We start from the raw sequence: 26,895 nt of genomic DNA, 5'->3' as shown, positions 1-26,895 counted from the left end.
AGTGAGGCTAGTGAACTGAGGTGATTGCTGCTCCATGCTCCAACTCACAGGAGTCCAACAAATGACAGGAAAGGGCTGGCCTGCTGCTTAGATACAGTGTATTAATTGACTGAAGTTGCGTCCTCCTTCCTGACTGCTAATAATCAAGGTGTATAGTGGGTATAATGGCAGGAGAGAGTTGCAGGCCAATATTAACTCACTGTTGTCACTACCAACATACGATGACTCCCAACACACACAGCGCAGATCTGGTGAGTAAGAGTCCCATTTGTACAGTCACTTCTGACCATAAATTTGAGGAAGATTAACTTTCAAGTTAAATTTTGATTTAAATAAGCATCCTTACATGCTACAACTAAAATTGTAATTGCAGAAGGACACCCACCTGATGGCAGATGAACAAGCTAATGGGAGTAATCATGTACTGTGTCAATATCTTAATAGCTGGAGGAAGAAAATGTTAAATAAAAAGGAAAAATCCTTAATGAAAACATTAAGAACGATCCAAAATGAAGATGCATAGTCACAACTGGACGGCAGACCTTTCAGGAATGATTGTGACTGACTAGCATGTTTGTGCTTTTGTTAGAGAAATGCTAAGAGGTGCACTATTGATTGTGCAATGAGTATTTTTAGACAGATGCCTTATCTTATCATGCAGTACATGGCCATCTATCACTGCAAAGCAAGGAAAAATAAAGCAAATAAATTACTTAGTAACTTTGCAGTAAACATGAACCACTTCTCGCAGTCTAGAAATGTCTGCAGCAGACTTTGGGGCATCTCACTTCTTAACAGGTCTTCTCAACTACCATCCAATCCTTGCCTCAACAGTAATATATAAAACTTTTCAAGAAATTTTAAAAAATTGTAAATCAAAATTAAACAAAGATTTGCCTCGTTTTCTTTTGGATTTTTCTTGGTTTGTTGTTGTTTTTTTAAAGGCAATTGGAAGAGGCTGACTCAGTGAGTATAATACAAAGCAAAGTAGTGAACATAAAATAAAGGGGTAAAATTAAGTACAGAAACTATGCACTATTATGTACAATTTGAAAACAAATGTATCAAGCGGTAATAGGATCTAGTTTATCTACATGCCACTTGATGTCATTTCTCTGCTTGTCTTTCTCTCTGGGACACAGCCCCTGGCATGGGGGGAGCAAGGCAGGGGTTACAGGGAGTCTTGAAAATAGATGGAGATAGGAGGGTGGCCTCTGGGGGACTGCAAGGAGCCCCTGGCATGTGCAATGAGCTCAGCCTACATAAGCACTGGAGAGTTGCACACTTTGTTGCATTAGGAGAAATGTCTTATTCCCCTGTGCTGCCTAGTGTGCTCTGTATTCACAATCAAGGTTAGTTAAGCAGCTGAACGTCTGATCACGTGCTTCTGTAAATCCCTACATTGCTTTGGAGGAGAAGAGGGGCCCAGTTCCAGTTCCTATACTTTGCACTGTGAGTATATAGGGCAGTTGGGTCAAAGACGCAAAGGACTGTTGGTGAAAGTCAGTAGCTTACTGACTGGCAAAGCAGCAGAACTGGGACTGGAATGATTGGCAATGGTACAAAAAGGCAGTTCTACCTTGGTGACTTCCTACATCTGAGATGAAGGAGGAAAAGCATGGAAAAACATGGAGATAGTAGCTGCCGTGAATGGGCAAAGGCCATTGTGTCATTGAGTAATCCATGAACCGCTAACCTGTTTAAATACATTGCATCCCATGCACAGATACTTCCTTGGTTTTACTCCTGTCTTGTTCTGCTCTGAGGAAAAGGTAATGAGATTGTTAGCTCTTACCTAAAAATGATGCAAGCAGCACTAGGAGTGTATTGATATCTTCTTCTTCAAAGCATGATGCAGGACTTGTGATATTTTCACTATAGTTCCACAGCGTTTTGCATATCAAGCAAGCCAATTGCCAGTCTGTAGGCCCAAAGTCTCTTAAACAATCAACTAACCTGTTAGTATGGGGAAAAAAAGTGTTAATGTTCTGTTCAATTTTATTCTCTCTTGTTCCATTCAGAATCAAACTAGTTTTAAAACATGTGCAGAGAAACATTAGCATTAGCACAATACTAAGCTTAAGATTTTACCTTCTTCCTCATTCTACTGCCCCTTCTTTTTCAAGTTCTGTGAAGCCTGGCCACACAGCAAATCACCTGTTCCTACTTGTTGTGTTCCACCAGCATGCATTCTGTTGGTGACATCACAGCCACTACAGAACTCTACCGCACAGCAAAGCCAGTACAGAGTGGATCAGATAAGAATAGATTTTTGCCCCAAAAGTGGCAGTTTTGAAAAGCTCTCTTTTACAAGCAGGGTTCCAGAATTAAGCCACATCTACAATCCTGGGCAGGATGAGCCTTGGGGGAAATCTAGTTATAGGGGCATGACTGCTCCATAGCACCTCCTGCTGGACGAATGTGGCACTGTCAGCATTCCCTGAGGCAGGTCTCCTCAGCTCTCCACTCACAGATCTGTATGGGAGATGTGGCTAAATCAAACACAGAGTACACCTTTCAGGTTATCAAAAGTCCAACTAAAACGTCCCAAAGAAACAAACAAAAAAAAGTTTCTTTTGCCCTTGAGGGCTTTTATTCAGTCTACCCTTCGGGCGCTGTTTCATAAAGAGGACTACCTTTGAGAGTCTTTCTGGCTCTGGGATAGAACATCTGGCCTCCAGGCTGGTTCCCTGGAGTACTGTTCTCAGCCCAATAGGCTGTTCCTTGTGTCTTCCCCAACACTGATACAGAGCAATAGGCCCTCAGGCTGGTTCCACCCCGGAGTATAGAATCATAGAATCTCAGGGTTGGAAGGGACCTCAGGAGGTCATCTAGTCCAACCCCCTGCTCAAAGCAGGACCAATCCCCAATTTTTGCCCCAGATCCCTAAATGGCCCCCCTCAAGGACTGAGCTCACAACCCTGGGTTTAGCAGGCCAATACTCAAACCACTGAGCTATCCCTCCCCCCTGGCCTCTTGCAACCCTGGTTCAGGGCTTTCCACAGGAGCCTCCCCATTCCCTGTCATTCCACTACAGACTGATCTTTCAGTTCTTTCATAAGGCCTAGGAGTCCAGTAAGCTGTCACCTGACCCTCCTTAGTCCTGTCCCCTCAGACTAGGAAGCAGCTAATTAATTATGGCATAGGTGTGACTAGCCCCATCTCTCCTTAAAGGGGCCAATCACCCTGTGTGACATCCCACTAATGACCGAATATATGTAATATCAATCCTGATGAAAGAGTCATTCTATCTAGCTACCACTAATTGAAGAATGAGATCAGGATCAAGCTCTTTGCTTCCTTTCAAGCTATATATCAGAGAAGGAAGAGCCCCAGGATCCTGGAGAATCAGCATATCCTGAGAGTTCAAGTTCCCAAGTTGCTTCTTTTGTGCTGTTTCATGAGAGAGACAACACAGAATTTGGACCCTTATTTTCAGTTTTGATTCTGGTGGGCTTGCACTGTCTGAAGAGTGGAGCTTTGAAATTTGGAGATCATTTGGTCCCACAACTCAAAGTGAAATTCATCTGAAACCGCTGAGCTGAATTCATATTAAAAAAAAAAAAAAAAAAAAAGAGGTAAAACCTCTTGGTTTAGATGTGAAACATTAGCCCATGTCCACCACCAATACTGGGCTCTGCCTGTGACTAGGCTTTCCATGTGAAGGGGGGATGCTGGGGGCTCACAGGGCTCATGTCAAAACAAACAAAAAGTTGCCAATAAACAGCAAGCCTGCCAATATCCAAAACAATTAACAGTGCAGTCAACTGGATTTGGTTCCAGGCAAAATCTTTCCATTAATAGAAAGTTGTCATTAGCAGAGTTGCTGTTAAAATGGGAACCTGCAACCATCTACCATCAAAAAGCCAAAATAACTGTCAGCAAAAGTAAAAAGCACCAGGTCACCAGAGGTGATACTATGCAACATCAGCAGACCAGCCTAGCTGTAAAGTGGCATTTTGGTCCTGGGCTTTTTCTGGTCCTTCTGGGAAGGAAAAAGATCATTTAGAAATCAAGTGCAGCAATGGCCATAATATCTGCCTGCACTAAAAATTCAGAAGAAAACCTGAGATGAACACATCTGCACCTTCTAGCACTGGGAGAAGTAGCACTGACAATTTCAATGAGCTATCAGTTCCTATTTGTCATGAAGACAAGTGTCCAGGAAGAAGTCCCAAGCCACAGCTCATCACAAGACAGCCTGGGGCAAGATCCAGCACTATCGCCACATGTCCCCATGAACTTTCAGACTCCATCCATTATCTTGTTGAGAGAGGACCTAGTCAAATGACATATGAAATTTTAAATTTTCCACAGCAGCATGGCAGACATTTCACTGATCAACACTATGAAAGTGTACTAGCAAATGGAGAAGCTGTCAGTCGAAGCTGGATGGTGTACGTTCCTGGGCAGCGGACAGGTTGTTCTGTTTTCCCTGCTGTCTGTCTGCCAGAGCAGCTCCCAGGCCATCATGCAGAAACTTTCATAAATGGTATGTCAGACTGGAGGAAGTTGGAGCCTAAAATAAGGAAGCATGAAGGTCATATGAACTGCTCCTTCGCCTAGAAAGAACTGCAAAATTGTCTCAAGAATTCTGTGACTACTGATGAAAAGCTGCAGCAGGAAACGAAAGGAAAGAAATACTGTTGGCATTTCATACTGCAGTGATTTCTATATGTCACCCTATTCCTTGGTGAGACAAATCTGCCATTTTCAGGTGATGTTCAACATTTGGGAGATAGATGGAATGGATAATTCCTGAGAGGGTTTGAGATACTAAGTATAATCCTGTTTTGGCAGGTCATTTGGATAAAGTGAAGGCAGGTGGAAATGTGCATTCTAGGCTTAAATTGCAGCAAGGGCGGTTTAGGTTGGACTTCAGGAAAAACTTTCTAACAGTCAGGGTGGTTAAGCATTGGAATAAGTTGCCTAGGGAGGTTGTGGAATCTCCATCATTGGAGATGCTTAAGAGCAGCTTAGGCAAACACCTGTCAGGGATGGTCTATATAATACTTAGTCCTTCCATAAGTGCAGGGGACTGGACTAGGTCAGTGGTTCTCAACCAGGGGTACATGTACCCCTGGGGATATGTAGAGGTCTTCCAGGAGGTACATCACGTCATCTAGATATTTGCCTAGTTTTACAATACGCTTCAAAAAAGTTAGTATAAACTAATATTCATTCAGTGACTTGTTTATACAGCTCTGTATATTATATACTGAAATGTAAGTACAATATTTATATTCCAATTGATTTATTTTATGATTATATGGTAAAAATGAGAAAGTAAGCATTTTTCAGTAATAGTGTGCTGTAACCCTTCTGTATTTTTATGTCTGGTTTTGTAAGCAAATAGCTTTTAAGTGAAGTGAAATTTGGGGGTACGCAAGACAAATCAGACTCCTGAAAGGGGTATAATAGTCTGGAAAGGTTGAGAGCCACGGGACGAGATGACCTCTCAAAGTCCCTTCCAGTCCTATGATTATCTAGTAAAGACACCCAAAATGGGTCCAAAAATTAAACAACAAATTCTGATGGAAGTGAAAACTTCAAAAAAATTATGTACTGTTGTTCAACTGTACACTGGATTGTTTTCATGTGGAACAAAGGTCTTTAAGTCTTTGGTATGTAGACGTGCACGAAGAAACAGCATCTAACTAAAGAGTGGTTTCAGAGGAACAGCCGTGTTAGTACTTTAGATAAGCTATTACCAGCAGGACAGTGGGGTGGGAGGAGGTATTGTTTCATATTCTCTGTGTGTATATAAAGTCTGCTGCAGTTTCCACGGTATACATCTGATGAAGTGAGCTGTAGCTCACGAAAGCTCATGCTCAAATAAATTGGTTAGTCTCTAAGGTGCCACAAGTACTCCTTTTCTTTTAACTAAAGAGTCTTTTCTTAAATTCCTGAATGTCAAAGGCCCTTCCAGAGCAGAACTTGCTGAAACTACTTTAAAGCAGCTAGAACACATGAGACTTAAAATAACATACTGCAAAGCCCAATGTTTTGATAATGGCTCAACACAAGGGACAAGCACAAGGTTTTGCAGGCACAAATCAGGAAAGTGCATTCCTGTGCCATATATACATATATGGCCTTGTATTCACAACTGGAACTTGCTGATTTTTTCCTTGAGTCCAAAAATTATTTGGTATACTGTTGTTTGGTTGCTCTTCTAAAAGGTGGGATATAAGCATGTGGCTATTCCCCTGAAACCCTTGGCTGAAAAAAGATGGGAGGCACACATAGGTGCTGTAAAAGCTATTAATCAACAGCTCTCCCAGATCTGGGATGCACTCCTGGACCTACATAATTGTACCTCCAACGATATGGTTTGCTCAGAAGCAAAATGACTGCAAGAGGAACTATCTACTTATTCTTTCATGGTAGCCCTCACTGTGTGGTACAGGGTGTTGAACAAAATCAGCACAATGAACAAGCAGTTTCAGAGAAATTATATGGACTTTAGTATGGCATGCAGATTAACAGAAACAGCAGCAGCAACCTTCCACAATTATCATGAAACAGATTTCGATATAGCACTTGATAAAACCAAAGAAATGACACCTCACTTGGATTTAGAATGAGCATTTCCAGTTATTCACTCAAGGGGGAGACAGAAATAGTTATCTGAAGATGGAGGAGCTGATGGTGAAATGGATACAAAAGACAAGTTTAGGACTGATTTTTTAAAAGTCACTTCTGAACATTTTCATTACAGAATTTTACAGCAGGTTTAAGGGAATTTTAGCTTTGTATGACTTCTTACATATATTTCCCAAACGGGATGACGACTCTCTGGAAAAAGCATGTAAAGAATTGGCTGAAACTGAAGCAGACTTACCAGCTAACCTAGTGGATGAACTTGTCACATTAAAACATATTTTGAATAAAGATGAAGTAAAAACTCTGCGTTAGATTCTGAACAACATCATTAAGAACAAACTGTACTTAGTATTTCCCAATGTTTACACAGTATATCTCATGTATTTGTCAATTCCTATTACTGTGGCTTCAGCTAAAGGCTCTTTCTCCAAGATCAGTGAGACCTATTTTTAGTCTCAAATGTCATAGAAGAAATTGAGTGCTTTAGCTCTATTGCCTATTGAAATTCGAGTTGGAAAGCAGTTGGACTTCACAGAATTGATCAATACTTTTGCAACCACAAAGGGAATAAAGATTGTGTTGCAGTGATTCTAACTGCATACAGGGTGAACTATTTTATATATTTTTAAAATTTATGATTAGTTACTTTACCTATTTCAGGCCACAGACTGATTTCTGGTTTAACTCATCAGTTATGTAACTGATGGTAACCTGCAGTGGATTCTACATTATCTGATTAAGTGTTTTGCTTCTACGGATATATAATTACAGCAGCTATCACCACCAGTTAGGATTTAAAAAAAAAATAGGGTAAGTGATAAGCCAACAGGTTGTTATTTATTTTTTATCAGTATCCTATCGGAAGGGTCTTAGCTTTAAATACTGCTTCCTTTCTTCGTACTTATAAGTAGAACCATCTTGTCTATTTGTGGTGATGCCAACTGAAAAGTGGAAACTGTATGGCACTTTATGACTTGTCAATCCACAGCTGAATCCATAGTTATTTTAATGATTGACTTATTTTGTAAAAGTGTGACATTCTAATAGCTGAGTAGTTCTTAGTAAAGGTTTTTCTATTTCAAGTTTTCCTATAGCACTTGCTGAAAAAACTAAAATACTGGTGTTTTGTTTGCTACATAAGCAGATTCCATTTGGAGGATTTTCAAGGAATAATATAAAACAAGCCAAAAAGATAATTTGAAGAGCAAGTACCATGAGACTCAAATACTAACAGAAAAAAAAAATTAAGTACCTCAGAAGCAGGAAGCCTACCAAACAGTCAGTGGGGTCCCTGGATGAGTGAGATGCTAAAGGAGCAATGAGAGAAGACAAGGCCATTGAGGAGAAGCTAAATGAATTCTTTGCATTGGCCTTCACTGTAGAGAATGTGAGGGAAATTCTCACACCTGAGCTATTCTTCTTATGTAACAAATCTGAGGAAGTGTCCCAGATTGAGGTGTCAGTAGAGGTGGTTTTGGAATAAAATGATAAATTATACAGTAATATGTCACCAGGACCAGGTGGTATTCACACAAGAGTTCTAAAGAAACTCAAATATGAAATTGCAGAACTATTACCTATGATATGTAACCTATCATGTAAATCATCTGCTGTACCAGATGACTGGAGGATGTCTAACGTGACGCCAATTTTTTTTAAAGAAGTCTCCAGAGGTGATCCTGGCAATTACAAACCGGTAAGCCTAACTTCAGTGCTAGGCAAACTGGTTGAAACTATACAAAGAACAGAATTATCAGACACATGGATGAACATGATGTGTTCAGGAAAGGTCATCACAGCTTTTGTAAAGGGAAATCATGCCTCACCAATCTATTAGAATTCTTTGAAGGGATCAACAAATATGTGAACAAGGGTGGTCCAGTGTATCTAGTGTACTTGGACTTTCAGAAAGCCTTTGACAAGGTCCCTCACCAAAGGCTCTTAAGCAAACTAAGCAGTCATGAGATAAGAGGGAAGGTCCTCTTGTGGATCAGTAACTGGTAAAAATATAGGAAAGAAAAGGCAGGAATAAATGGACAGTTTTCAAAATGGAGAGAGGTAAAATAATGATGTTCCCCAAGGATCTATATTGGAATCAATGCTGTTCAACATATTCATAATGATCTGGAAAGGGTATAAACAGTGAAGTGGCAAAGTTTTCAGACAATACAAAATTACTCAAGATAATTAAGTTCAAAGCAGATTGTGAAGAATTACAAAGGGATCTCAAAACTGGGTGATGGGGCAACAAAACAGTAGATGAAATTCAATGCTGATAAATGCAAAGTAATGCATACTGGAAAACATTATCCCAATTATGCATACAAAATGATGGGGTCTAAATTAGCTGTTACCACTCAAAAAAGAGATTTTGGAGTCAACATGGATAGTTCTCTGAAAAACATCTGCTCAATGTGCAGCAGCAGTCAAAAAAGCCAAGTGAATTTTAGGAACCGTTAGGAAAGGGGTAAATAAATAAGAGAAAAAATCATAATGCTGCTATACAAATCCATGATACACCACCCTTTGAATAATGCATGCAGTTCTGCTCAAAACACCTGCCCACCTCAAAAACATATATTAGAAATGGAAAAGGTACAGAGGAGGACAATAAAAGTGATTAAGGGTATGGAACAGCTTCTATATGAGGAGAAAGAAAAGGAGTACTTGTGGCACCTTAGAGCCTAACAAATTTATTTGAGTATAAGCCTTCGTGAGCTACAGCTCACTTCATCAGATGTATTCAGTGGAAAATACAGTGGGGAGATTTATATACACAGAGAACATGAAACAATGGGTGTTACTGTAAGGAGAGTGATCAGGTAAGGTGAGCTATTATCAGCAGGAGTGCGGGGGGTAAAAACCTTTTGTAGTGATAATTAAGGTGGGCCATTTCCAGTAGTTGACAAGAACGTCTGAAGAACAGTGGGGGGAGGGGAATAAACATGGGGAAGTAGTTTTACTTTATGTAATGACCCATCCACTCCCAGTCTTTATTTAAGCTTAAGTTAATTGTATCCAGTTTGCAAATTAATTCCAATTCAGCAGTCCGATTTGCGGATATAGACTAACACAGCTTCTACTCTGAAACCTGTCATTATATGAGGAGAGATTAAACAGACTGGGACTGTTCAGCTTGGAAAAGAGACAACTATGGGAGGCTATGATAGAGATCTATAAAATCATGAATGGTCTGGACAGTGAATAAGGAAGGGTGATTTACCCCTTCACACAGCACCAGACCCAGCGGTCGCCCAAAGAAATTAATAGGCAGCAGGTTTAAAAACAAACAAAAGGAAGTCTTTCTTCACACAATGCACAGTCAATATGTGGAACTTGTTTCCAGGAGATATTATGAAAAGAATTAGATAAACTGATGGAGGATAGATCCATCAACAGCTATTAGCTAAGATGGTTAGGGATGCAACCTCATGCTCTGGTTGTCCCTAAGCCTCTGACTGCCAGATGTGGGAACTGGATGACAGAGGATGGATCACTCGATGATTTCCCTGTTCTGTTTATTCCCTTTGAAATGTCTGGCACTGGCCATTGTCTGACCCATTATAGCCATTTTTTATATTCTTATGTAAGTTAGCATATCTGTTAACAAGTTTTAAACTTGCAGTTGGGGTTATGAGCAGAAATAATTTATAAATTAGGTGCAATGTACAAACTATCTCCCTTGCCTTATGGTATGATTGATAGATATAATAAAAAGCAACATTATCAATATTACAATTAATTGTCTTCATTTTGGATTCCCCCCTCCCAAGTCTGTCAGGGAAAGTTATACTTAAAACAGCAGAATACTGAAATAGTAGCCAAATTTTACTTTTCTAAACTCTTAAAATCCATAATTTTCCAAAGGTATAATTAGGCCCTATTCTCCTGGAAGGTTGTTTTCTTAAATAATGACATCCAGGGAATCCAAAATACCCACTCTTCCCACCCCAAATAATGGGACCATAGAACCCACCCTTACTGCAGTACTTTGCATTTTAGTTTGCACAGTGCCTTGCAAATGTGCGGGACGCTATGGTAGAGGTGCTGCAGAAATCCTAAAATGCATTAGTAGAACGACTGTTATAAGTTGTGCTGTGTGTGAATACATCAGAATGGTTCTTCCAAAACCAGTATTTCTATGTGGCTGCTCTAAATAGTTAAAAATGATGCAACAAACCATTTTCTGGAATGAAATCTCTAAAATGGCCTCCTCACTTAGGGCAGATGCACCATAAGGATGTCTTTACTGTACAGTTAGTCCAGGTGATTGGCACCCAGGTCTGAATACCCAGGTGTGAGCAGCCACTGCAATGCCCTACATGAGTTTCTGTGTCTTCACTGGTGCTACTGTCCCCTGTGTGTATCACTAGGATTCTGGGAGTATTTCCCAGGGTTGCTTGTACTGCAGGAAGCTAAGCCTCTGATTCTTTTCCAGTGAATTATGGGAGGACGTATCTGTCCCCTGGGCACACAAGGGGAATTATGGGAAGGGCACTGGAGAACTATCAGTACTCAAATGTCTTAGCCTATACCCTATACATTGAAATGTATATACCTATACACTGAAAAATATACAGGTTACCAGCCTGAGTGAAAACAGAACCCAGGCTCTAACCCATACCTCTATCTCTGCCAGCTATCATGGGTTCAAGGCATCACTAAGAGGTGTGAGAGGTTTGTGTGCATGGATGGGAGATGGGTTAGGGGCAACACCCAGGCTAACTTTGCAGTGAAGTCACACCCTAACAGAAGGAGGCAGCTGGCAGCATTACCACCAAAGCAGTGCTCATCAATAAAATAGGGTGGAGCTGTAAGAGTTTATACAAGCAACAGAGTTCTTGCTTTAACAAGAGGTCTGGCTGGATGAATCTATGTTGGCGGCCTCATGGCAGGGCTGGGCTAACTAGCTGCAAGAAGTTTGGAGTCCACCTTAAGGAGGGTTTTGATTAAGCTTTTACTACCTGGTTCTGCAAAACATTACTGAACCCTAAAGGTACATTTATTTTTTAATATCTGCCAATTCTTTTCATGTAAGCAATTTTGTCTAGAATGTCACAGTTTTCTACTGGAAATGCTGTTCTGGGAGAAAACAGAAGTTGACAGCTAAACAGTTTTTGTTCATGAATTTTTGTTGTTCTCATCTCTTCAATGCACTCCCTTCTCTCGTACCAACTTTCCTTCTACAGACCAACCCTGAAATAACCTCTCCACAAACTGAGCTGAATAGGACTATGTGATGGACTTAACCCTATCACACCTGGAAGGCAAGGGAGAGAACCCCAATTAGTCATGTGCCACACCTGGGCGGGGGTGTGATTAACTAAGTGCCTGGTGCACGGTAATACATGGTACTCCTCCTATGGGATAAGTGTACTATATCTAATGAACTTTGAACCTCTAGCAAGCCAAGGAGCAAGACACTGAGGTTGGAGAATCAAACTCTAATCTACTGTGTGGCAACATGGAGTCAACCCTGAATGGTATCTAAATACCAAAAAACAGTAAACAAAAATACATTATGCTTTCTTATTTCTTCCATTTAGAAGTTAAACAATAAAATTAGATTTGCCAATAACTGTAATGTTCTTATCAAATCATCTGCACAGTTCCATACTCAGACTTGGTGAGGCACTTGCATAACATCAGAGAAAGGGAAAAATACAGCAGAAATCCAGACAGGGAACAACTGCTTATAACACAGAATCATCATCTAAAGCCACTTGATATCCCTGATCAGGATTTTTCCCCCCAAACTTACTTCTTAATTCCTCCTTCTTCCTTTAGTACAGCTCGTTTGTTCTTATCCACAGTAAGGTTTAGCAGAACTCCACAGGCAGAAAAGCAGACATCTTGATGTTTGGCATCGAGCAAAGCAATCATGAACTTGTATACTGGATTGTACAGAAGAAAACAAAACCATCCTCAAGAAACATGGACTTGGGCTATACTGTACTTATTACATTTGTATGCTTAGAGGACAGTAAGAAGCATTTAACTGAAGCACACAGAATTACCTGAAAATGTTACTTGATGACATGTTGTAATGTTGCTAGAGTACTCTGAGATTGGATATCAGCCATAACTCCATAAAGTTTGAGTACGGATTCCCCTAATCCCCCAAAGGAATTCTGGTTGCCTTTTATATTTGTGTTTTTATATTAAGTTGGTATATTTTTACTGTTGGTTTTGCCAAACTGAAACTAAAACAATACTTCAATTTATTTTTCATTTAGCAGTCCTGATATTGGAATGAATCGTAGGGGCAAAATTTTCAAACTGTGATACCTAAAAATTAGGTACATAAATCCATCTTTTGGGCACCAGAGGTGTTGAACTCCCATTTACTTCAGTTGGAGCTGCAGGTGCTTATCATTAGGGCTCCATGTCTGTCACAGAGGTCATAAAAGTCACGGATTCTGTGATTTTCCACAACGTCTGTGACTTCTGCAGGGGCCAGTGGGGCTGACCCAGCTGCTAGACCAGCCCCAGAGACAGCAACACCAGCTGCAGCTGCTCCGGCTGGATGCCCAGGGACCGCTGCTGGGTCCGCGGCTGCTCCAGCCGCCCACCCGGGGACTGCTGCCTGGGGCCACAGCTGCTCTGGCCAGCTGCTTGGGGATCACTGCTGGAGCCACTGGAGCAGCAGCTGGTGTGGCTGTCTCCGGGGCTGCTCCAGTGGTCCGTGGCCCCCCGGTAGCTGGTGCTGCTGGTCCTAAGTGCAACCCCCACAGGACCCCTCCCTTCCCCAATATTTAATCACAGATATTTTTAGTACAAGTCATTGACAGGTCAAGGGCCATGAATTTCTGTTTATTGCCCCTGATCTGTCCAAATGCCATTATAGAGAGAGGCGGTGTTGAGTTAAACTTTTACAAGATACTTTCTCCAAATTGCAAAGATCTGGCATTTGCCCTAAAGCTCCTCTGCCATGAAAAATAAAAAAAGTTATGAGAATGCTGGCATCTTACACCTCACCCAGAGGCAAAAGGGAGCTCCCTCTTGGTGAGGTTGATAAATGTTTTAAGATGCATGCCATAGATGCACACACTGTCACATGTGGGAACCAAAGACCCACAAATGTGAACCCTTATGAATACTTAAGCTGGAGTTTCATTTTTACACAGAACCATGGAGGACATCTAGTCAAAGTGAACTTTAGGAATCTGGGGAGCCAGGGGAAAATTTAAAGACTATTATTATTTTAAAGAACAAACAATTTCTGCGGGCATAGATTTTTTTCTTGTGTGAAGAAAAATGTATTCCCGCACTCATTATCTAAGTTTTCATAACATTCATCTAAATTAAACTAATAAATGCTGTTTATGCTGTAGCTATTGGATTTTTCAGTGCCATATTACATGCTTGTATGTTTCAAGTTATAGATGCTGACTGGCACAGGTGCCTATCTAAATAGCTTACACAGAATCACTACTAATGCAAGAGTAACTTACCCTTCCTCTGTATGATGAAGTCACAGATTTCACGGTATTGGGAAAGATTGCCAAAGACTCTAACAGCCTCCAGAATTCCATCCATATTGCTGCTCATTAGCAGCTTTAGAAGCACTATTTGTTTGCACAGAAACAAAAAAGGTACAGGTATCATTACTTATAATTTATATAGCCCCAAATGTGCCACTAGGCTCTTTACAGATACATTTGAGAATCCTGTCTTGAAGGGTTCTCAAACTAAATGGACAAAGTAAACATGGGAGGGGAGGGGGGTTGGATGAAAAGACAGGATGGACAGACAGAAAGGCGATGCTTAGAGAACATATATTGTTCGCTCCATTTTTAATCATCTGTTTAGTCAACACTTCCTTGAAAGGAGAAGTAGGGTTTGTGTTTTAAGGAGGGACATGAAGGGGACAATGGGCAGAGACACCCTGAACTGGCTCAGAGAAGAATTTCCAGACAGAGGAGGTGGATTGGATAAGAATAGTATAAGACTATACACATAGCAGTTAATTTGGCAACTGGGGTGCAGTGAAGTGGGTAAGTGGAGGAGTAAAATGAGACTAAAGCATACGGGTCTGGCAGAAGCTAAGTTGTGCAGGCCGTTGAGACTTGTCAAGGGGAGAAAAGCTGGTGAAGAGACCTGACGAAGGGCTATGCATGGTTGGAGTGATGGGCCAGGTAGATTATTTTGCTTTGTTTTTACTGTGATGTTTTGAATGGACTGAGGTGAGAATTCAGAAGGCCAAAGAGGAGGCAACTTCCATAGTGTAGGAGAGAAATGATCAGGACCTGGAAAAGAGGATTTTGCAGTGGGAACAGAGAGAAATGGAGGATTCTAAGACATTCTAGTGGGAAAACTGCAGGATTTAGGGACTGTGGGAGAGAAGAAGAGACAATCACAGGGGATATCAAGATTGCAAGTCAATCTCGCCAGAAGGATGGTAACGTTGCTGACAGTGATAGAGAAGGGAGAGACAGATGACGATAAATGCATCCCTTATTCAGCTAATATTCCCACTGATGGCAATGGAAGTTTTGACTTTGTTAAGGACTGCAGGACCGGATCCTTAATGACCCAAGATCTATCAGGGATGTCACATCTTTATATAAATACAGTATTTATATTAAAAATTCAAATCTTTTCTTAGTAACTAGTTCGTGCCATCAAAACATCTACATTTAGAGAGGTGGTACGGTTTAGCAATAATCATTCAACTACAAATCTTGCTTCCCCATCAGCTCTCCTGTAAAATTGGACACATTCTAATGGTGTTATCAGCATTAAACTTCCAACTATCTTTTTACTCTCCTCATTTTGAAAAAGTGAACTTAAATGTACAGTACAGTTCCATGAAAAAATAATGTTTTTCCTGAGTACAACAGATTGCCAAGAGAGCGATTCTGATTACAGAAATAGAAACAGTAAGCTTTATATAGCATATGACAATTCATATAATATCTGCTCACTGGAGGCAAAAAATGGTTACCAACCTGTTCTAACTGTTGTTCTCTGATATGTGCTGCACATGTCCATTCCACAACCCATTCTCCTTCCCCTCTATATCGCAGTCTGTCCAGTATGAAGGAACTGAGAAGGGCTGGGGGCAGCTCTGCCCTTTATACCATCATACAACAGCACAAGCTAGCAGAGGGCACATGCACTGCCCCGACAAGGGTACGTGAGTGTGCGCATACCTAAAGTGGAATGGATATGTTCAATACATATCAGAGAACAACAGAAACAGAACAGGTTTGTAATTGTTTTTTCTTCAAGTGATTGCACGTGTCCATTCCACTTCAGGTATGCACGCACTCATGTACTGTTGTCGGGGCAGTGCATGTGCCCTCTACTACCTTGGGCTGCTGTATGCCATGTCATAGCACTAAAGTATATGAGAAGAGATCTACAACAAGGTTCTTTGAGACGAGTCCTGAAGGCCCCTCATTCTTGTCTGCAATTGCCACAAACAATTATGAAGACTATTTAAACGGTTTATTCCTGTCTGAGTAAAATGCTAATGCTCCCTTAACATATAATATATGCAGTCTTTCATCATCCTTATGAGCTTGAGGCACAAGAAATTTGGTAAATATATTGTCTGATTGATGTGGAAGTGAGAAACCACTTCAGTCAGAAATTTCAGATGAGAACATAGGTATACATTGACCTTGTAGAAGTAGTCAGTAGTATATACTGTAGTAGTAGTCAGCAGTTCAAAGAGAGGACCCATTAGCTTTAACACCAGATTCAAGTCCCAAGAGGGAATAGGATCTTCTAATTTGTGGATATAAATACTCCAAATCCTTCATCTCCTCCTGAGGTGTTAGCCACAAAGTATCCAGGCTGCTAGGTGAAGGGCCTACAGGTTGGAACGGAGGTGCTGACCATGGTCCTGTGAGATGATGTCTGTGGCTGGTGGTAAGAGTGGAAAACTAATGCTGGCGAAGCCACGTTGGAGCTATGAGCATAACTCAAGCATGATCCTGCTTGATTTTAACACTCTGGGTAGGAGTGGAACTGGAGGAAATGAGCACATGAGCTTGTCTGACCAGGGCAACAGGAAAGCGCCCGAGAGAGCTTCAGGGCTGTGACCTACTTGTGAACCAAACTGCTGACACTTCCTGTGATTTTGGTTTCAAAACAGGTCTAGGTGGGACTCTCCCACAGTTGGAAAACGAACAGTGCAGGGTGACGCTTCTGCTGGAGGAGGGGCAGCAGCCTGGGGCCCCGCCACCGCTGCCACTCTGGGCAGCCTGTGGTCCCGCCCACCACTGCTCTGGGCGGAGGGCGGCCAGGGCTCCCACGTACCACAGCTCTGGGCGGAGGACGGGCAGGGCTCCGCACCACCACCACCACCACTGCCACTCTTGCGTCCGGGGAGCGGCCCAAGGTCCTGCTGCCACCGCTGCTAGTCTGGGAAGGGAGTGCAGCGGCTTAGGGCCATGTGACTGCCGCCAGTCTGGGTCGGGGGCAGCCACCTGGGGGCCCCCTGCCACTGGTCCCAGACCACTGCTTCAGGACAGCGCCGGGGACCAGCTGTCTGGGGCTGCCAGAGCAGCCGCTCGTGCGGCTGACCCCAGGGCTTCCCCAGCTGCTGGAGTGGTCTTGGGGTCAGCCACACCACGACTGCAAAATTCACGGCGGTCACGGAAAGTCACGGAAGCTGTGACATCCGTGACCTCCGTGAACTATTCGCAGCCTTAACTATGGGTCTGAGACCTGCTTTTACTTTTTGCTTAGCTTTTTTACACTTTTTGTGTAACTGAGGAAAGTCCTCTAAGGTTCCCAACCAGAGGAGAGATTGTACCTTCTGAAGGAGAACTTCCTTGTAAGAGTGATCCGTGAAAAGGAACTGGGATGGGGAAATAGGAAAGGGGGGAGTAGAAATAAACTGAAGGGTGTTTCCCAATTCCACCATGCTTAAGACTCGCTAGTCTGAAGTAATACAGGTCCAAGCATTTAGATAGTGAGACAGCCTATTGGAAAACACTAGGGTAGGAGAAGTTGTCAAACAGGAAACTGGTAGGCTGTCCTTGATGAGCAAGTCAAATTGACAGCTTGGTGTTTCCACTCTGGACAAGCTGGCAGCAGATGAAAAAGTAGGCAGAAGTAGTCTCCTTTAACAGCTGCCTCTCCTCCTAGGCTGGCATGGTGGAAAGGTGTAAAAGAAGCATACTGATGAGGCTGTTGGGGACAGAACTGTTGCTTCTTTGGGAAAGGTGTATAAATGGCTATAGACTTAAGTGAACTGCTAGAGCCTTTGAGGCTATGCAGCTTGTAGTTGGTCTTCTGCAAAACAAGCATCAGTCCCTCAAAAGCAAGGTCCTGGATGGCTTGCTGGACCTCTTGAGGAAGACCTGATGGATTGGAGTCATGAACATCTGGGCACCGTGATGGCTGACACCATGGCTCTAGTCACAGAATCCACAACATCTAATGCAGCCTGAAGCAAGATACTGGACACCATCTTTTCCTCAACCACCATAGCAAGAAACATTTGTCCTATATCCTCTGGCAACTTGTCCATGCTTTTTAAGTATATACATCATGAGTTTATTAAAATAAATATTCAGAAAGTTCTTTTAAGTTTCCCCTAAAGGCCAAGCACTTGGAAACTCATGTAGCTCACAAACCACTTGAGGTCCACAATCCTCTTTCTTGTGTCCACTACTGCCAGTGAAACAACAAGCAGATTTGTCCTAACTGGCAATGATAAACACTGCAGCTAGTCTGAAAGCTTTTTTCTGCTGGCTGCTTCCTGTTCAGCAGTTTTACGTGAGTAGCTCACATGACACCACTATATTTTCTGGCAGAAAAACTGGTCTCCAGCATTGCCTAGGAGTCATGAATTGCCCTGTTAGTTTTCAGTGCACACTCAAGACTGCTGCAGGAGCCACCATTCATCAGCCCTCACAGGAATCTTCTGCAGTGAAAGAGGGAACCACTGAAACCCACCCCTCTTCATGGAAGGGAGTACGCCAATGAGAACCTTCCACTCTTCCTTTCTTTCCCCACAGAGAAGAGAGAGAACAGTTTGGTCTCATTCACATCCTTCCTTTGGATGTTGTTATACCAGAGATGACTTAACTGTGGCTCAGCCTTCTTAAGTGATACATTTTTTGTCTTTGGAACACACCTGACTGCAACACACAACAGGTATTTCTCAACATGTTTCCTGCGGTAAGCAACTGTCAGGCCCTCCTGCTACAAGGCTGCATCTCTCCTACAAATTACTTTGTTCAAACAGTGAAATGAAGGGAAGAGAGGAATGTGGGTGGTTCCAGGGATGGTGATGAGATTGACAACACAGGCTGACAATAACTAATTCCAGCTCCAAGACCACACCATAGGCTGTATTTGGCTTCTGGCCAATAGTTATTAGGTGGCATTGGCTCTAGGCCATTTCTAAACTTGGATTTTCACCACTGAACAGTTTTCTGCACTTCTGCATATCCATCTAAGCAGCAAACTTGTAGAACTGCATTTCATACTGAAATGCAAAATACTGTTAAAAAGATGAGAGAAAAATCTTAAAGCCTCATCCTCTATTACAAAAAAACAAGGAAGCATTGCCTAGTGCAGCCATGGTAAAAATGACATCATCTTACTTCCCAGATCTGCTCCCTATATACAGTCAGTCACGTCTGCTTATGTTAGTTACAAATTTATTAATTTTTTTCTCCTGTTAGCACTGAGAGCCATTACAGCTCTGGGGGAATGAGATGGATTCCATTCTGGCTCATAAGACAGCCACACCATTGCTACCTAGAGAGGAAACGTGGCCTAGCAGTGAGGGCACTGGGCTAAAAGAATATGGGTTCCAATTCCTAGTTCTGTCATCGATCTGCTATGTAGCCTTGGGCAAGCCACTTCCCATCTCTGTGCCCCCCTTTTACCCTTTGTTTGTTTTGTCTGTTTTGACTGTATCCTCTTCAGGGACTCTTACTGTATGTGCAGTATCTACTACAGTGAGGCCCCAATCTCAGATGCAGCATCCAGGCACCACCACCACCACCACCACCACTTCATTATCACCATCATCATCAAATTTCCGGGCTGATGGTTTGATCTTTTAAAACTTTTTACTTGTAAATTGAGAAAATCTGAACTGGAGTTGAAAAAACATGCAACAACCCCATACTACTATTTTCACATTTTAGTTATTGAAGTTTTGAACAGCTTTACCAAAAATCATATAACAGAAAACAATCTGGTGAGTAAGTGAATTTTTGGGGGAGAAAGGCTGTTTTTGCCAACAATGTAATGATTTCACAGAGTTCTAAAGACAAAGGTCTGGCATCGGATGCATGCAGGGATTCTCTTCAGCTATGGGGAAAATTTGGCCCTACGAAATTCCTATATTATACCACAAAATATTTTTAATGACTCTTTTCCACATTGCCCTAACATAATCAAAATACACATCTTATCCCAGATATTCTAAAAGACATACTGAAGGAATTGATTTTTAAAAACCTTACACTCCGCGATGTGTAGCTTCTTGTGTTCGATTACAGAATTCCTCCCTTTGTAATAGGATAAATTGTTGATTGTTGCGGTAGCGTTGATCACCAGCTCCTCACAGTCATCAATTGACTTGTATTCTGATATTTTAAAAAAATATATACATCAGTCTTACCTTAGAAGATTGATTACAGCTCAAGAAAATTAATTCACAGCCCAACTGACTGTAGTGTTGTGGCACCCAAACTCTGTGCAAACAAGGGTTATATTGGTAATCTGCCTGGACCATGGAAGATTACAACTAATTTGCATCAAGTGAAGCAGATTGCCCTGCCCAAGATAAACCATTGTCTGCTGGGTAGTGCTGGACAAAAGAATTAATGAAAAATATGTCCTGATTTTCAACCAGCTCTAATATTAGGGGCTGTGGACTCTGAGGCCTGCACTTCTGTAGTACAGAAGAACCACAGAGTTACGAATATCTCGGGAACAGAGGTTGTTCATAACTCTGAAATGTTTGTAACTCTGAACAAAACATTAGGGTTGTTCTTTCAAAAGTTTACAACAAGCACTGATTTAATACAGCTTTGAAACTTTAGAATGCAGAAGAAAAATGCTGCTTTTAACCATCTTAATTTAAATTAAACAAGCATTGAAACAGTTTCCTTACCTTGTCAAATCTTTTTTTTCCCTAAACTTTCCCTTCATTTTTTTAGTAGTTTAACACAGTACTGTACAGTATTTCTTTTTTTCCTTCTGTCTCAGCTGCTGTGATTGCGTACTTCCAGTTCCAAATGAGGTGTGTGTTTGACCAGTCAGTTTGTAACTCTGATGTTCATAACTCTGAGGTACTATTGTAATAGTGAATGGCACAGCAGGATTGCATTTAGTTTGAAGGCCACTTGGTAGCTGCCTCCATTCTAAGTGTATCTGTACTGAAGCTACAGCATCCCTAATACTATTACAAACAAAAACTTGTAGCAAAGATTTCATGAATCTTGGCACTGTTGAAATTGTTCTTGCTCTTAAACCTATATGAAAACAGGATGGAACCAGCCATCATGCTGCTAGCATGCCAAACTATTCCATTTTTTAGCAAGATGAGTTACAGCTGCCAGCAGCAGCAAGTAGCTCAGAAATGCCAATAAAAGCTCCATCCTCCAAGCTCGAAATATATAGAACTCCCCTTGATTTGGATAATAGTGTTTAAAATATACTGGCATGTAAGTTTTGCAGATCGTTTCTGCTGTATGAAGGCAGAACCAAGCAGAATGTGCTTGCAGAAACAGGTCCTTAATTACAAACTTTTTGTTTAAAAAAAAATCCTCTTATGTAGGGAGGAGGCAAGAAGGCAAGCTCACTATATGAGTTTTCAGTCAGACATGTTCAAAAGAAAATTTCCACAGTTTACTAATCTTTTTGTGTCGTCTGATTTATTCTTAATAATCTGATCTATAAATCCTATCTATGCATAAGGCTCCTTTGAATGCCTTGCAGGAAAGATGCTGGAAAGTTTAGTATGAAGGTGATAATTCTGCTACTGTTTAAAGTAAGTTAGTCTATACATTGCAATTATTAACGTTAGCAGATTGATTTTCCTATTTCAACAACATGGCAGATTTAATTAAGGTTCTCCCAATAACAAAAGCTGAAGTAATGAAGTACTATACCTGCCTGACAGACTGAATGAAAATAATACATGAAAAAACGCACATAATATACAAACTTTACCTAGAACCGTAACAAGCAATGCCACAATGCGATGGTTAGCTGCCAGAACAGCACCTACACTAGGATGAATGGAGAGATTGGCAAGCACTCTAATAAGTTTTATAAGGACATCCTCTGTTTCTGAAGGATGCTTTTGTTTTGATTTGTTTTCTTCTTCTTCATGTTGTTCTTTTTTTGCATTCAAATCAAGTTCATTGTAGGTTTGGAATAATGATATCAAGGTGTCAGCACTTCCTTTCTCTTTAAAAAATTGTTCACGGGCCAGGTTGTTCTTTGCTGTTAAATTGCCAAGAATGAAAACAACACGGACAACTAAATCCTGCAATAAAATAAACAAACTCTGTTACACCGAGAGAAAAGTTGAAGTTGCTAGCGGTTTGAAAAATGTCAATATTTCATGTATTTCACAATTCAATGCAAATGGAAGAACACTAAATACAGCAAAAAAGGAAACAATCTTTGATGCTGTATTTGATTACTCAGTTGAGGGAAGAGTTTAAAAAAAAAATCATCTAACAAAGGCACACAGTTCTAGTACCATAGAGGTTATTAATCATGGGGGTCTCCTAAATAGAAGTAGTCTATTTCCATCAAATGACCAACAACCCAACAGGATAATAGAACATTTCAGATGGATATTTTAGTTATGTAAATGCCTTGCATTTGCAAGGTTTAATCAGTCTCCCAAATAAGCAGAGGGTTGCTTTGACGGCCAATAGGGCCTCATAAGCATTCTACCCTGCTACTGCTGCCCTAGAAAGCTTAAGATTTTAAAGCAATGGAAGTGTCACCTGATGTCCACAAGGAAGCACAAACCCAACAACGAGAATTCTGTTCAGATGGTGTCTATAAAGGTTTATTTCCTCCTGGCATTTCTCTTTTAAATAAAGTGTGTGGGGGGGGAAGAGGCGCAAATCAAGAGCCAATGAAAAAGGTCTAGTCTGCTATGCCACAGACCTCCCAATCCTAATACTACATCTCCCTCATTGCCTTCATTTCGACCACCATGGGGATACAGCAATCTGTGCGATGCAGGAGCTGACTGACTCAGGTGTCATCCCACAACAATACCCCCAACTGCTATTAATTCAACAGCATGGGCTGGTTTAGCTTTCAGAATTCTCCTTGTTTTCTCTCCCAAAGATGAAATTACTCAAAAAACTGTCTCGACCCCCATCAACACCTAGCTAGTTTCCAAAATGGAAAGTCCAAGTACTGGCTCTGTTTCAACAATACAGGGAAAGAAGTGGCAATCCCGAGTGCAGCATAGTCAGTCTACCCCTAACCGTTAAACGACTGTACTTGCACTAAACCACTGCTTTGACAAACACCCTACACGTTGTTTTTCTTGAAATACAGGAATCCCATTCAGACACTGTAATCCCCCAAGGAATAAACCCCATACTTTATCAAGAGACATTCAAAGAATGGCAACTTGTTACTGTACATGTATTAACATTTGATAGAGAAATTTTTGCAATTTAATCAATGGATCATATATTCCTCCACTAATAATTTCTCCTCTTTTGAACCACTCCCACAAGGCCTTGCATCACAGAGATACATCTATGTCCAAAGACAAGAAAATGAGCTTCAGCGTTCATCACAACTACTAATGAACTTGCCAGGGGGTCATCAATGAGTGACCTCTAGTCTCTCTCCCTCACTTTGGGCTAGACACTCTGACTCTCTATGGCATTGCTCCCACTATTACTATTTTGCAAACATCTGAATGTCACCAACACAAGATACGTATAAACATTTTTATTTTATAAGTAACTGTCTAGAAGCTTTTTACCTAAGCCATCACAATCCCCAATGGAAGCCTTCCCACAAAGGCTACAAAGAATTTGTTGTTTCAAACAGTTGATGAATCAGAAGAGAGAAGTGAAAAAAGAAGGCAGTCTAGTTTAACTTGCTTTATACTGACTTTCTAATTTTGGTTAAAACAGTACCAGCTTAGCAACAGCTCTAGCCAATCAGGGAATAAACAGACAGGTACTGTAAAGCAATCAATTTAACTGATATTTTGAGAAGTGTGATCTCAGCTATGTTTTCCACCTACAGACTATGAAACAAGCCTACAAGATATTATTTCTTTTTAGCATAGCACATCCTGTTTTAAAAAGTATTACATAAGTTTCATTACCATCCACTGACAGAGTTTAAATAACAGTCAAATACAAGAAATGCAGATGTGATTTTATATTACTTAGGAATTATAGGCTATATTTTTATGTATTTTTGGCTAAATTTTCAAAAATTTGCATGCCATAAGAACAACTAAGCTGAGTAATGTGAAACCAAAAACCACTGTTCAGACAGCCATGCATGGAGTTAGAGATGAATGCCACTTTGAAAGCAGGTTTCAGAGTAGCAGCCGTGTTAGTCTGTATTCGCAAAAAGAAAAGGAGGACTTGTGGCACCTTAGAGACTAACAAAAGCTTATGCTCAAATAAATTTGTTAGTCTCTAAGGTGCCACAAGTCCTCCTTTTCTTTTTACTTTGAAAACAGTTACAAGAATAAATGTACATAGACACATGGGATATTTGCACATCTGAAAAAAATCAGCAGTAGGCAGGGCTAGTATATAGCCAAACATTTGGAATATTTACTGAGAAAGCATGCAGGCATTTCAGGCATATCTGCAAATAAACGAAATACGTACGTATTTATCAGGTTGATTTATACAACACAGGTAGAGCCCTATGTGGATACAAAAATTTGGATCCACATCTAATCCGTGATCTGCAAGGATAGTAAACAATACAACCACATCCCCAGATGCAGATCCCTGCAGGTATAAAGCAGATATCTGCGGATTTGCAGGCCCTAAACATAGGTTTCAACAGTAAGACATATCTTTTGAAACTAGCGTGCACAGATTTAGTACTGAAGACAGAGGAACACTGTAATTTCTATTTGTATTGAAGCACTCTTTTTAAATTGAACAGGTTTGTCACAGCTATTGATTTGACAAACTTTATTTGATCTCTGTTAGAAGCTAGACTAAGGATGGGTGACCTATTTCTTCTTAAGAATTTGAATCCTGTCCCTAAAATGAACCCAGTCTGATTTGCAGGCTATATCTTTGAAAACTCATGGCGATTGGGGGAGGTCCCGGATGACTGGAAAAAGGCTAATGTAGTGCCCATCTTTAAAAAAGGGAAGAAGGAGGATCCTGGGAACTACAGGCCAGTCAGCCTCACCTCAGTCCCTGGAAAAATCATGGAGCAGGTCCTCAAGGAATCAATTCTGAAGCACTTAGAGGAGAGGAAAGTGATCAGGAACAGTCAGCATGGATTCACCAAGGGCAAGTCATGCCTGACTAATCTAATTGCCTTCTGTGATGAGATAACTGGCTCCGTGGATGAGGCAAAAGCAGTGGACGTGTTATTCCTTGACTTTAGCAAAGCTTTTGACACGGTTTCCCACAGTATTCTTGCCAGCAAGTTAAAGAAGAATGGGCTGGATGAATGGACTATAAGGTGGATAGAAAGCTGGCTAGATTGTCGGGCTCAACGGGCAGAGATCGATGGCTCCATGTCTAGTTGGCAGCCGGTATCAAGTGAAATGCCCCAAGGTTCAGTCCTGGGGCCGGTTTTGTTCAATATCTTCATAAATGATCTGGAGGATGGTATGGATTGCACCCTCAGAAAGTTTGCAGATGACCCTAAACTGGGAGGAGAGCTAGATATGCTGGAGGGTAGGGATAGGATACAGAGGGCCCTAGACAAATTAGAGGATTGAGCCAAAAGAAATCTGATGAGGTTCAACAAGGACAAGTGCAGAGTCCTGCATTTAGGAAGGAAGAATCCCATGCACTGCTACACACTAGGGACCAAATGGCTACGCAGCAGTTCTGCAGAAAAGTAGCTAGGGGTTACAGTGGACGAGAAGCTGGATATGAGTCAACAGTGTGCCCTTGTTGTCAAGAAGGCCAGTGGCATTTTGGGATGTATAAGTAGGGGCATTGCCAGCGGATCGAGGGACATGATCGTTCCCAGCTATTCAACATTGGTGAGGCCTCATCTGGAGTACTGTCTCCAGTTTTGGGCCCCACACTACAAGAAGGATGTGGAAAAATTGGAAAATATCCAGCAGAGGGCAACAAATATGATTAGGGGACTGGAACACATGACTTATGAGGAGAGGCTGAGGGAACTGGGATTGTTTAGTCTGCGGAAGAGAAGAATGAGGGGGGATTTGATAGCTGCTTTCAACTACTTGAAAGGGGGTTCCAAAGAGGATGGATCTAGACGGTTCTCAGTGGTAGCAGATGACAGAATGAGGAGTAATGGTCTCAAGTTGCAGTGAGGAAGGTTTAGGTTGGATATTAGGAAAAACTTTTTCACTAGGAGGGTGGTGAAACACTGGAATGCGTTACCTAGGGAGGTGGTGGAATCTCCTTCCTTAGAAGTTTTTAAGGTCAGGCTTGACAAAGCCCTGGCTGGGATGATTTAGTTGGGGATTGGTCCTACTTTGAGCAGGGGGTTGGACTAGATTACCTCCTGTGGTCCCTTCCAACCCTGATATTCTATGATTTGATGCCAATTAAAATAATTTGTATAAGTGAATTCCAAAAATTCCAGAAGACTGGGATTTTTCAGCTTGGAAAAGAGATGACTAACGGGGGGATATGATAGAAGTCTATAAAATCATTAATGGTCTGGAGAAAAAATTAATAAGTAAATGTTATTTACTCCTTCACATAACAAAAGAACTAGGGGTCACCCAATAAAATTAATAAGCAGGTTTAAAACAAACAAAAGGAAGTACTTCTTCACATAACGAACAAACAACCTGTGGAACTCATTGCCAGGGGATGTTGTGAAGATCAAAACTATAACAGGGTTCAAAAGAGAAATAGATAAGTTCCTGGAGGACAGGTCCATCAGCCAAGATGGTCAGGGATGCAACTCCATACTCTGAGTGTCCCTAGCCTCTGTTTGCCAGATGGTGGAGTGGACGATAGGGGATCGGATCACTTGATGATGGCCTGTTCTGTTCATTCCCTCTGAAACACTTATCATTGGCCACTGCTGGAAGACAGGATACTGGGCGAGATGGATGATTGGTCTGACCCAGTATGGCCGTTCTTATGTTCTTAAACGATATTTCTTTTCTTTAAG

The 26,895-nt window shown here is 41.3% G+C and overlaps 1 protein-coding gene across 4 annotated transcripts in view; it reads right to left on the bottom strand.

The window, feature by feature from the left end:
- ARMC2 (armadillo repeat containing 2) overlaps positions 1–26,895 on the bottom strand; it is a 135,639-nt gene that overhangs the window by 5,002 nt on the left and 103,742 nt on the right. For all 4 annotated transcript variants that reach the window (XM_048844852.2, XM_048844853.2, XM_048844854.2 and 1 more), the window contains 5 exons: positions 21,763–22,081; positions 20,049–20,171; positions 14,061–14,174; positions 12,368–12,500; positions 1,796–1,956 (listed from right to left, as the gene is read on the bottom strand). In XM_048844852.2, coding sequence (XP_048700809.2) covers positions 1,796–1,956; positions 12,368–12,500; positions 14,061–14,174; positions 20,049–20,171; positions 21,763–22,081 — 850 coding nt within the window. The remainder of the gene's footprint in view (positions 1–1,795; positions 1,957–12,367; positions 12,501–14,060; positions 14,175–20,048; positions 20,172–21,762; positions 22,082–26,895) is intronic.

The sequence above is a fragment of the Caretta caretta genome, chromosome 3 (assembly GCF_965140235.1).
Source record: "Caretta caretta isolate rCarCar2 chromosome 3, rCarCar1.hap1, whole genome shotgun sequence".
NCBI classification, from domain to species: Eukaryota; Metazoa; Chordata; order Testudines; family Cheloniidae; genus Caretta; species Caretta caretta.
Note: the sequence above shows the minus strand (reverse complement) of the source record. Positions and strands in the feature narration are given on the sequence as shown.